The sequence below is a fragment of the Schistocerca nitens genome, chromosome 3 (assembly GCF_023898315.1).
Source record: "Schistocerca nitens isolate TAMUIC-IGC-003100 chromosome 3, iqSchNite1.1, whole genome shotgun sequence".
In the NCBI taxonomy this organism is placed as follows: domain Eukaryota; kingdom Metazoa; phylum Arthropoda; class Insecta; order Orthoptera; family Acrididae; genus Schistocerca; species Schistocerca nitens.
In genome coordinates, this window is record NC_064616.1 from 899,516,037 (window position 1) to 899,529,641 (window position 13,605).

Below are 13,605 nucleotides of genomic sequence, written 5' to 3' on the forward strand. Positions count from 1 at the left end.
GCTCAGGACTCTGTGCAGAGACGGCCGCTTCAGTCCAGAACAGCGCTGCTGATGCGGTGGCAGGTTCGAATCCTGTCTCGGGCATGGATGTGTGTGATGTCCTTAGGTTAGTTTGGTTTAAGTAGTTCTAAGTCTAGGGGACAGATGTTAAGTCCTGTAGTGGTTAGAGCCATTTGAACCAACTCTGTTCAGGCCAGTCCATTACAGGGATGTTATTGTAGTGTAACCACTCCACCACAGGCCGTGCATTATGAACAGATGCTCGATCGTGTTGAAAGATGCAGTTGCCATCGCCGAATTGCTCATCAACAGTGGGAAGCAAGAAGGTGCTTAAAACATCAATGTAGGCCTGTGCTGTGATAGTGCCATGCAAAACAATAAGGTGTACGAACCCCCTCCATGAGAAACACAACCACACCATAATACCACCACCTCCGATATTTACCGTTGGCATTACACACGCTGGCAGGTGTCGTTCACTGGGCATTCGCCATACCCACACCCTGCCATCGGATCGTCCCATTGTGCACCATGATTTTTCACTCCACACAACGTTTTTCCACAGTTCAATCGTCCAATGTTTATGCTCCTTACATCAAGCGAGGCGTCGTTTGGCATTTACTGGCATGATGTGTGGCTTATGAGCAGCTGCTCGACCATGAAATCCAAGTTTTCTCCCCTCCCGCCTAACTGTCATAGTACTTACTGTGGATCCTGATGCAGTTTGTAATTCCTGTGTGATGGTGTGGATAGATGTCTGCCTATTACTCATTATGACCCTCTTCAACTGTCAGTGGTCTCTGTCAGTCAACAGATGAGGTCGGCCTGTACGCTTTCATGCTGTACGTGTCCCTTCACGTTTCCACTTCAGTATCACATCGAAAACAGTGGACCTAGGGATGTTTAGGAGTGTGTGAATCTCGTGTACAAAAGTATGACACAAGTGACTTCCAATCACCTGACCACATTCGAAGTCGATGAGTTCTGTGGAACGCCCCATTCTGCTCTCTCACGATGTCTAATGACTACTGAGGTCGCTGATATGGAGTACGTGGCAGTAGGTGGCAGCACAGTGCATGCAAAACGTATGTTTTTGGGGATGTCCAGATACTTTTGATCACATAGTGTACTTATGATGCTGTGTGGTGGGAAACTTAAAGTAAAAACGGACCACACAACATTAAAGTGACTGTTAGGGTTGAAAGATCCGTAAGGTATCTTAACATGTTGGGCACTTAATCTTAGGAGGTTCGATTTTGAAGTCATATGTCAACCTGGCAAGAAGCACAGGGCTGCAGATGGCCTCAACCAAAAGATTTGTGTGTTACAAAGAGTGGATAGCACTGCTGCAGACTGGCAGACAGACAAGGAGCCGACGAATACTTTAAACCATTCGCAATGTAATCACAATTCACTGTGCATAATGATGTGTTGTATACGAAAACAAAACTTGAACCATGTGTTGTGGTTCCAGCTGCTTTGCGACAGGAATTATTGAGATAGGAACATGATCATACGTTAGAGATTATTGAGATAGGAACATGATCATACGTTAGGGATCCATGGGGGTAGAATAACCACAGAATGCCATGTGAATAAACAGTACTGGCGGAAAACTGGTAAGTAGGATAAAGAACAGTATGTGAAGATCTATGTATGATGCCACAGAAAAGTAAACTTAGTCATCAGAACATTCCCCTGCATAAATTACCACAGACTTGTAGGCCAGTAGGCCATTTGAAAAGATTGGTATGGACATCTTAGGTCCTTTTGAACAAACAGTGGCAGGAAATCGCTATGTACTGACAATAATACGTAAGAACAGTGGCTATCAATAGGCTGATACAGAGGGTCAGGCCATAGCAAATAATTAGTTGTTGAAGTTCGGTGTTCCAGAGGCGTTTGTTACAGATCAGGGCACAAACTTCATGTTAGAATTAATGAAGCAAGTTTGTCATATATTATGTATTCGTAAGTTAAGTACAAATGGGTTACATCCACAAGTGAATGGGAGAACAGAGTGAGTTCATGGCACAAAACGGAAGATGTTAAGTCATTATGTGAATACTCACCATAACAACTGGGGTATGCTATTACCATATGTTGTCACAGCATGTAATTGCAAGGTTCATGAGGACACATGCCTATCACCATACATGATAGTATATGGCCCTAAAATGCCATCGCCATTTGAGGTAGTGAAGCATAAAATAGGGAAAGATGGAGAATTAATGGGAATTCCGTAAGAACTTTACAGAACACATAGAAACAAGTACAAAAGGTGAATACAAAGACCCTGGTATGTCATGTATGGATGGGGTGACGGAATGTTAGATTAGTTGACTCCCACAGGGGATAATGTTAACGAGTCCATACACCCTGAAGGGAAGGATAAAAATTCCTTCCTTCATTATCAAGGGCCATATAAAGTAATCGAGATGATCTCGCCGGTAAACATGAAGCTACAACTTCCTACTCGTACAACTAGCCGTCCATGTCGGTGTATCCATAATTTTTGGGGCCACTCGACTCATTACCACCATTACTGGCGTCAATCCCGAAAAAGGGGGATGTGGTAGGAAGGAGAAGGTGACATGGAAAGTAGAGCAGACCATCCCTGCTCATTTTATGCGTGCATTGCCTTAAGTGTTAAGGCGTAGGGTTAAGCTGATGTAAAGAGAAAGGGATACGCTTTTAAAAATTTTGAAATTTTATAACGTACGTTCTTTTATGAAGAATTTCGTTTAGTTACATATTTGTCTAGATGTATGTGTATTTCGCGTGAATGCGTACCAAAGTCTTGGTGTGTGGGAGTGGTTCTACTACTGGATGGTTACTGACTGACAGTCAGCTGATGTTATAGATCACTAGTAACAATGTTAGTTTGAGTTTATAATATATAGATGAATATCATTCTTGTGGTGTGTTAAGTGTTATTTTGTAGATATCATGCATATTGTTCGTTTGAGTTGATTCTGGTGTCTTCTTAGTGTAGTAATTTGCCTTTTTTCTTTTGTTTTCTTGCTTTTCATTGAACTTCAGATGAGAGGGGATTATGTTTGTTTATTTTGTTGTATGTGTATAGTGTAACTGAAGTATGGCTAACAATATTTTCAGGCTGTAGATTTAAATGAAACATTAGTAGAGAAAGTGACACATATGATATGTAGTGTAGTGTTGGAGAAGTTGTTGTAGTTGAATAGTTTTGGTATGCAGTTATTTTGGCACGTGACGCTTTCAGGTTTGGGCAGAAATGAAGCAGTACTTGTGATTCTTGAGTTTGTCCCGGCGTATTTGCTAATCAAAATATCCACGGGTGTACTGCCGGTCTATAGTGTCCAACGGGCACAATATTTCGGCGATCATACATGTCGCCATCGTCAGGTGAACTGACGGACTGAGCTCCCGTGAACGTGCCGGCACGGAGATCCGTACGCTATGGCTGCTCAGAGGGAACTGGGTTCGGTCGCGGCGGCGGCAGATTTAAATACCCTCCGCCCGCGGCGCGCTCCCTCCGCCGTCCGCGCCCCGCACCACGATCGCGCGGTGGAACAGATTGCGACGGCGTCTGAGATGACGTGGGTGTGATGGCTCTGTCCGTCGTGGTCGTCACAACTATACGTTTGCTCGACTTACTCTTGATTAATCCAATTGGGTGTGGAAGGAGGCCCACGGGACATCCTCGCAACTCAACCATATTTCGAAAAGACAGGATCTCACTGAGTGTACTCAGTATATGAATCAGTTGTACATATCACCACTTGCTATGAGCAGGGACGTTAAGAGGAATGGTGCACTTAGAGGTAGGGGGCAGCAACATACTATTGAACGGTATGAAGTATAACACCTCAGGACCGACTTTTCAGCTTCTGGCAACAATTACAGAGATTAAAGCTATGAACTTAACGTTTCCAGTCCTGGATTTACTCGATAATCTTTTAGAAATTTTGCCAGCTAGGAACGTGACCTTCCTGAATAATACCCTAGATACCAAAAGGCTAGGTTCTCTCGACGAGGTTATAGCTGCACAAAAACGGGTGCAATAGCGTGGAACAGACGTTCCAAAATATTCGATAATGCCGCAGCAGGTACCAGTACAGCGTTGTGGCAATAGTAATATCACGATCGTAATGCTGATCCTTGCTTGTGTAGATTTTTTCTGCCAATGTCGGAGAACTCACAGCCCACACAGACTTCCAGTCAATTACCTACTGACCAAGTGGGCCACCCATAAGTTGTGAGCAGTCTTGGGGCACCAGTCTCTATATACCATGTGACGGAGTGATTATAGAAGAAAGACAATCAGTATGGAAACTGCAAAGAGGAGAGCAAGAAAATGTAAATAGTACTACATTATTATTAATGACTCACATGTTTAGCAGCAGACTGGAATTTGGTGGACGAAATCTCCCAAAGAGAGGAGGAGTATTGTGGCTACAACTTCCGTCCAGGCTACGCAGCCCATTGACAAATGGACAAGCGAGCTGCCTATAAAATCCTGCTGGTGGCTGCTATAATCTTTCTGGCACAGCATGATACAAGACACTAATTTTCTCATGCTGTGGCACCACGCCATATTGCCTTGGTCACCTACATGAGTGGAGTGGGGCGCTTTCATAACATAACGGGACAGAGTGACTGTTAATGCTTCCTGATCACCCCTAATAGTAGCTTGCCTTCAACTACAACCGATGCCGTGTCATTCTACGTGCCAGCTGTCAGTCCCATGTGAGCCAAGGGACTTCAACTATGTCTAGCAGCGTCATCAGCCATCTATAAGCCAACACCAAAGCTGGTGATTCCAGATCCGAGCTGGTGCCAACAGGAGAAGGCTTCCTCTAGGCAGGCTGTCCAACATAGGCCGCCACCTGGCGGAGACATGACAATAGCCTTGCATCTGCAAGGCTGCACCAGCCCCTGCTATTCCAATGAGGGAGCGCTCCCGCCTGTCGTACTCGTGCTGTCAAGAGCCAAGCACGCCGGTGTGTGTCATGCTGAGGTGGCCAACACCGCCTAAGGCGACCATGCACACCACCTAGAAGCCGCCATCAAACTCTGTACCGACGGCTTGCAGAATAAAAAAAATCAATTCTTAACAGAGTTCTTCTGATTTCGTGTTCACTTTATCACTGGTAGAACTCAACCGACAGTCCTGCACAAACAGTCTTGTCAATTATTGGTGTTAGCACCACCGACACCGTAACAAAGGCAAGTCACTTTTCAAAAGAGTGTTCTTTACTGAACCAGTGGCGAGTTTTTGAAAGCCTTTCTTCCAGGAACATTATAATGCACACTGGACTCGCATTCGGGAGGACGACGGTTCAATCCCGCGTCCGGCCATCCTGATTTAGGTTTTCCGTGATTTCCCTAAATCACTCCAGGCAAATGCCGGGATGGTTCCTCTGAAAGGGCACGGCCGACTTCCTTCCCCATCCTTCCCTAATCCGATGAGACCGATGACCACGCTGTCTGGTCTCCTTCCCCAAAACCAACCAACCAACCATTATAATGCTTGATCTTAAAATATGTTCTGGGGCTCTGCAAAATAGGAACATTAGCGAAATGCTTCACTGAGCTTTTGCCACGTCAGAGCCGGCCGGAGTGGCCGAGCGGTTCCAGGCGCTTCAGTCTGGAACCACGCGACCGCTACGGTCGCAGTTTAGAATCCTGCCTCGGGCATGGATGTGTGTGATGTCATTAGTTTAGTTAGGTTTAAGTAGTTCTAAGTTCTAGGGGACGGATGACCTCAAAAGTTAAGTCCCATATTGCTCAGAGCCATTTGAACCATTTGAACCACGTCAGATTTGTATCCAGTCCAGAGCTTTAGACGACTTCGTCCGTCATCATCGTTACGAGATTTCAACAGGCCGTGTGGTACTTATTTAATTGCGATACTGGTTTAGTTGGATGGTGGATATCTCAGCTAATTTCCCTGTTGCCTTTCAGCATCAAGCTCCCGTTTTCACGCACTACTAAGGTGTCCGGATAAAGTTGTTGTTAAAACTTACGATCCCAACGGCTTCCTTGTTGACAGAATGTCAGTGGAGAGATTCATGGGATAATATCTCCATTTTATCAAACGTAATCGTACGTTTGTTCATACGGCTGTGCTCGCCAACAGCAGATTTGCCGAAACCGTGATATTCAATTCGGCTGTGCTCTCTGCTGCGGTCTGAAATCGTTCTTATTGCTTGACCAATGTAAATGATACCACATTCAAAAGGTATTTCATAAATTCCAGGAATCTCTTGACCAAAGCTGTCTTTTACTAGGTGCAGTACCTTTTCCGTTTTCTTGGATGGTTGGAAAGTTGACTGAAACAATATCGGGCGGATCCGATACGAATCCCGGAAGCGGCTCCTAACGTACGTGGCTGTCAGGGCTAGTTTGTCAATACATGTGTAACACTGTAGTTATAATCATGTGTTATGTACAAATCCCTGCATAATATCTGCATCTACAGCTATATGATTACTCTGCAGTTCAATATTAAATACCTGACAGAGGGTTTATCAAACCACCTTTAATCTACTTCTGCCGGCCGGTGTGTCCGAGCGGTTCTAGGCGCTTCAGTCTGGAACCGCGCGACCGCTACGATCGCAGGTTCGAATTCTGCCTCGGGCATGGATGTATGTGATGTCCTTAGGTTAGTTGCTTTAAGTAGTTCTAAGTTCTAGGGGACTTGATGACCTCAGATGTTAAGTCCCATAGTGTCAGAGCCATTTGAACCATTTTAAGCTACTTCTCTACCAGAATGAGATTTTCACTCTGCAGTGGAGTGTGCGCTGATATGAAACTTCCTGGCAGATTAAAACTGCGTGCCGGACCGAGACTCGAACTCGGGATCTTTGCCTTTCGCGGGCAAGTGCTTTACCAACTGAGCTACCCAAGCACGACTCACGCCCCGTCCTCACAGCTTTACTTCCTCCAGTACCTAGTCTCCCACCTTCCAAACTTAATAGAAGCTCTTCTCGGTCCGGCACACAGTTTTAATCTGCCAGGAAGTTTTACTTCTCTACCGTTCCACTCTCATTTCTCCCTATACGGGGTGTTACAAAAAGGTACCGCCAAACTTTCAGGAAACATTCCTCACACACAAAGAAAGAAAATATGTTATGTGGACATGTGTCCGGAAACGGTTACTTTCCATGTTAGAGCTCATTTTATAACTTCTCTTCAAATCACATTAATCATGGAATGGAAACACACAGCAACAGAACGTACCAGCGTGAATTCAAACACTTTGTTACAGAAATGTTCAAAATGTCCTCCGTTAGCGAGGATACATGCATCCACTCTGAGTCGCATGGAATCCCTGATGCGCTGATGCAGCCCTGGAGAATGGCTTATTGTATCACAGCCGTCCACAATATGAGCACGAAGAGTCTCTACATTTGGTACCGGGGTTGCGTAGACAAGAGTTTTCAAATGCCCCCATAAATGAAAGTCAAGAGGGTTGAGGTCAGGAGAGCGTGGAGGCCATGGAATTGGTCCGCCTCTACCAATCCATCGGTCACCGAATCTGTTGTTGAGAAGCGTACGAACACTTTGACTGAAATGTGCAGGAGCACCATCGTGCATGAACCACGTGTTGTGTCGTACTTGTAAAGGCACATGTTCTAGTAGCACAGGTAGAGTATCCCGTATGAAATCATGATAACGTGCTCCATTGAGTGTAGGTGGAAGAACATGGGGCCCAATCAACACATCACCAACAATGCCTGCCCAAACGTTCACAGAAAATCTGTGTTGATGACGTGATTGCACAATTGCGTGCGGATTCTCGTCAGCCCACACATGTTGATTGTGAAAATGTTGTGGATTGGCAGGAGAGCCAACCCAGGATTATAGAGGAAGCCGAAAGGCACGCGTTTTAGCTCACGCAGGCTGGCGTGAGGTCTGGAACGGGACAAGGAATTTAGACTAGAAAAAAAAAGGATGTAGCTGGTGGAATACTTAACTTTAATCCATTACTGTTGAACGTAGCTCTTGTCTGTACATTATTTACAATATCAATAGTAACTGAACATGGCGCCTTGCTAGGTCGTAGCAAATGACGTAGCTGAAGGCCATGCTAACTATCGTCTCGGCAAATGAGAGCGTATTTTGTCAGTGAACCATCGCTAGCAAAGTCGGTTGTACATCTGGGGCGAGTGCTAGGAAGTCTCTCTAGACCTGCCGTGTGGCGGCGCTCGGTCTGCAATCTCTGATAGTGGCGACACGCGGGTCCAACGTATACTAACGGACCGCGGCCGATTTAAAGGCTACCACCTAGCAAGTGTGGTGTCTGGCGGTGACACCACAGAAAATTTACAATTTGATCACTATGGAATGAAGCCTCATCCGTAAAGAGAACATTTGCACTGAAATGAGGATTGACACATTGTTGGATGAACCATTCGCAAAAGTGTACCCGTGGAGGCCAATCAGCTGCTGATAGTGCCTGCACACGCTGTTCATGGTACGGAAACAAATGGTTCTCCCGTAGCACTCTCCACACAATGACGTGGTCAACGTTACCTTGTACAGCACCAACTTCTCTGACGCTGACATTAGAGTTATCGTCAACTGCACGAAGAATTGCCTCGTCCATTGCAGGTGTCCTCGTCGTTCTAGGTCTTCCCCAGTCGCGAGTCATAGGCTGGAATGTTCCGTGCTCCCTAAGACGCCGATCAATTGCTTCGAACGTCTTCCTGTCGGGACACCTTCGTTCTGGAAATCTGTCTCGATACAAACGTACCGCGCCACGGCTATTGCCCCGTGCTAATCCATACATCAAATGGGCATCTGCCAACTCCGCATTTGTAAACATTGCACTGACTGCAAAACCACGTTCGTGATGAACACTAACCTGTTGATGCTACGTACTGACGTGCTTGATGCTAGTACTGTAGAGCAATGAGTCGCATGTCAACACAAGCACCGAAGTCAACATTACCTTCCTTCAATTGGGCCAACTGGCGGTGAATCGAAGAAGTACAGTACATACTGACGAAACTAAAATGAGCTCTAACATGGAAATTAAGCGTTTCCGGACACATGTCCACAAAACATCTTTTCTTTATTTGTGTGTGAGGAATATTTCCTGAAAGTTTGGCCGTACGTGAAACACCCTGTATATGTGGGTGTCAACAAAATATTTTCACACTCTGAGGAGAATGTTGGCGATTGTAATTTCACGAGAAGGCCCTGCCACAGCGAAAAACGCCTTTGCTTTAATGACTGCCACCTAAATTCGTGTATCATATTACCTGTGGCACTCTCTCCCTTATTTCGGAATAATACAACACAAGCTGCGCTTTTTTGAACTTTCTCGATACCCTCTGTCAGTCCTATCTGATGCGGGTCCCATACCACACAGAAATACTCCAGAGGAGGACGGACAAGCTTAGTTTAGGCAGTCTCTTTAATAGCCCTGTTAAATGTTCTAAGTGTTCTGCCAAAAAATCGCAGTCTTTGGTTTGCATCCCCACAACATGATCTATGTTATCACTTCAATTTAAGTTATTCTTGGTCGTAATCCGTAATCATTTAGCTGAATTTACTGCCTTGAGATTTGTGTGATTTATCGCGCAACTGAAATTTAGTAGATTCTACACTACTGGCCATTAAAATTGCTGCACCAAGAAGAAATGCAGATGATAAACGGGTATTCATTGGACAAATATATTATACTAGAACTGACATGTGATTACATTTTCACGCAGTTTGGGTGCACAGATCCTGAGAAATCAGTATCCAGAACAACCACCTCTGGCCGTAATAACGGCCTTGATATGCCTGGGCATTGAGTCAAACAGAGCTTGGGTGGCGTGTACAGGTACAGCTGCCCATGCAGCTTCAACACAATACCACAGGTCATCAAGAGTAGTGACTGGCGTATTGTGACGAGGCAGTTGATCGGCCACCATTGACCAGACGTTTTCAGTTGGTGAGAGATCTGGAGAATGCTGGAGAGTGCTGGACAGAGCAGCAGTCGAACATTTTCTGTATCCAGAAAGGCCCGTACAGGGCCTGCAACATGCGGTCGTGCATTATCCTTCTAAAATGTAGGGTTTCGCAGGGATCGAATGAAGGGTAGAGCCACGGGTCGTAACACATCTGAAATGTAACGTCCACTGTTCAAAGTGCCGTCAGTGCGAACAAGAGGTGACCGAGACGTGTAACCAATGGCACCCCATACCATCACGCTGGGTGATACGCCAGTATGGCGATGACGAATACAAGCTACCAATGTGCGTTCACCGCGATGTCGCCAAACACGGATGCGACCATCGACCATCATGATGCTGTAAACAGAACCTGGATTCATCCGAAAAAATGACGTTTTGCCATTCGTGCACCCAGGTTCGTCGTTGAGTACACCGTCGCAGGCGCTCCTGTCTGCGATGCAGCGTCAAGGGTAACCGCAGCCATGGTCTCCGAGCTGATAGTCCATGCCGCTGCAAACGACGTCGAACTGCTTGTGCAGATGGTTGCTGTCTTACAAATGTCCCCATCTGTTGACGCAGGGATCGAGACGTGGCTGCACGATCAGTTACAGCCATACGGATAAGATGCCTGTCATCTCGACTGTTAGTGATACGACGCCGTTGGGATCCAGCACGGCGTTCCGTATTACTCTCCTGAACCCACCGATTCCATATTTGGCTAACAATCGTTGGATCTCGACCAACGCGAGCAGCAGTGTCGCGATACGATAAACCGCAATCGCGATAGGCTACAATCCGACCGTTATCAAAGTTGGAAACGTGATGGTAGGCATTTCTCCTCCTTACACGAGGCATCACAACAACTTTTCACCAGGCAACGCCAGTCAAGTGCTGTTTGTGTATGAGAAATCGGTTGCAAACTTTCCTCATGTCAGCACGTTGTAGGTGTCGCCACCGGCGCCAATCTTGTGTGAATGCTCTGAAGAGCTAATCATTTGTAAATCACAGCATCTTCTTCCAGTTGGTTAAATTTCGCGTCTGTAGCACGTCATCTTCGTGGTGTAGCAATTTGAATGGCCAGTAGTGTATTTAGTGCTAATGTAGATGACATATGCTCGTCCATCTTAGACTATTGCTTCAAGATGTTCTTTTATCATAATCTTTCAGTATCTATTAATCGATTCCGATATCATGGCAAAGTTAATTGGGCGAACGATTGCTTATGAAAGTTCTCTGTCTGTTTACAGGAAACTGTTCAACACTTGGCGACTGCGAAGGAGCTGGTCGCGGCGGAGGAGCACGGCCAGCGAGGACGTAGCCAGCCACGAAAACAGCCCGGACGTACGTCACGCTTTCGCCTTGCAGCTGCCACCCTAAATGTGGGCTCCCAAAACATTGCCAGCTTGTACCCTATTTAAGCAACTGAGGGCGTTGTGAGAAAGTTCCGACGCTCTCGTCAGCTTTCGCAACTGCAATACTCTCATTCCTCATCAACAAACTGTAGACTGTAATCTGGAGCAAAGTGAACGCAGGAAATACAAAACACACTGTCTGCGGTCAGTTTACTTCTTCGCTTCACACTCTTATTAGACATGCAAATATGCAGCACTGCCTGGATCAAGTATCTAGTTACCTCTTTTTGTAGATAGAATGTCAAACCCCAGTCTTCCTTCAGGCTAGGTTATCCCATATGGCACAACAGTGTTGTTTCCTGATGAGGGGCAGCAGCCTTTTCAGCAGGAGCAACAGTCTGAATGACTGACTGATCTGGCCTTGTAACATCAACCAACATGTCCTTGCTGTGCTGGTACAGTGACGGGCTCAAAGTAATGGGAAACTATAGCCGTTACATATTCTCAGGGCATGCAGCTCTACTGTATGATTAAATGATGATGGCATACTCTTGGGTGGAATATTTCGGATGTAATCTAGTCTCCCATCCGGATCTTCCGGTGGGCACTACTCGTGAGGATGTTCTCGTCAGGAGAAACAAAACGTATTCTACGGATCGGGGCGTGGAATGTTAGACCCATTAATCTGGCAGGTTCGTTACAACATTTAAAAAGAGAAAGAGATAGGTTGAGGTCAGATATACTGGGGCTCATCAAAGTTCATTGGCAGGATGAACAGAACCTTTCGTCAGTTGAGTTGTTGTTGTTGTTGTGGTCTTCAGTCCTGAGACTGGTTTGATGCAGCTCTCCATGCTACTCTATCCTGCGCAAGCTGCTTCATCTCCCAGTACCTAGTGCAACCTACATCCTTCTGAATCTGCTTAGTGGATTCATCTCTTGGTCTCCCTCTACGATTTTTACCCTCCATGCTGCCCTCCAATACTAAGTTGGTGAGCCGGCCGCGGTGGTCTTGCGGTTCTAGGCGCTCAGTCCGGAACCGCGCGACTGCTACTGTCGCAGGTTCGAATCCTGCCTCGGGCATGGATGTGTGTGATGTCCTTAGGTTAGTTAGGTTTAAGTAGTTCTAAGTTCTAGGGGACTGATGACCACAGATGTTAAGTCCCATAGTGCTTAGAGCCATTTGAACTAAATTGGTGATCCCTTGATGCCTCAGAACATGTCCTACCAACCGATCCCTTCTTCTTGTCAAGTTGTGCCACAAACTTCTCTTCTCCCCAATCCTATTTAACACCTCCTCATTAGTTATGTGATCTACCCATCTAATCTTCAGCATTCTTCTGTAGCACCACATTTCGAAAGCTTCTATTCTCTTCTTGTCTAAACTATTTATCGTCCATGTTTCACTTCCATACATGGCTACACTCCATACAAATACTTTCAGAAACGACTTCCTGACACTTAAATCTATACTCGGTGTTAACAAATTTCTCTTCTTCAGAAATGCTTTCCTTGCCATTGCCAGTCTACATTTTATATCCTCTCTACTTCGACCATCATCAGTTATTTTGCTCCCCAAATAACAAAACTCCTCTACTACTTTAAGTGTCTCATTTCCTAATCTAATACCCTCAACATCACCCGACGTAATTTGACTACATTCCATTATCCTCGTTTTGCTTTTGTTGATGTTCATCTTATATCCTCCCTTCAAGACACTATCCATTCCGTTAAACTGCTCTTCCAAGTCCTTTGCTATCTCTGACAGAATTACAATGTTATCGGCGAACCTCACAGTTTTTATTTCTTCTCCATGGATTTTAATACCTACTCCGAATTTTTCTTTTGTTTCCTTCACTGCTTGCTCAATATACAGATTGAATAACATCGGGGAGAGGCTACAACTCTGTCTCACTCCCTTCCCAACCACTGCTTCCCTTTCATGCCCTTCAACTCTTATAACTGACATTTGGTTTCTATACAAATTGTAAATAGCATTTCGCTCCCTGTATTTTACCCCTGCCACCTTCAGAATTTGAAAGAGAGTATTCTAGTCAACATTGTCAAAAGCTTTCTCTAAGCCTACAAATGCTAGAAACGTAGGTTTGCCTTTCCTTAATCTAGCTTCTAAGATAAGTCGTAGGGTCACTATATATGGCTCTGAGCACTATGGGACTTAACTTCTGAGGTCATCAGTCCCCTAGAACTTAGAACCTAACTAACCTAAGGACATCACACACATCCATGCCCGAGGCAGGATTCGAACCTGCGACCGTAGCGGTCGCGCAGTTCCAGTCTGTAGCGCCTAGACCCGCTCGGCCACT

At 45.5% G+C, this 13,605-nt stretch overlaps 1 protein-coding gene across 1 annotated transcript in view; it reads left to right on the top strand.

Moving 5' to 3' along the window:
* LOC126248959 (uncharacterized) overlaps positions 1-13,605 on the top strand; it is a 208,874-nt gene that overhangs the window by 84,352 nt on the left and 110,917 nt on the right. Inside the window, exon 3 of the mRNA XM_049950494.1 lies at positions 11,180-11,273. Coding sequence (XP_049806451.1) covers positions 11,180-11,273 — 94 coding nt within the window. The remainder of the gene's footprint in view (positions 1-11,179; positions 11,274-13,605) is intronic.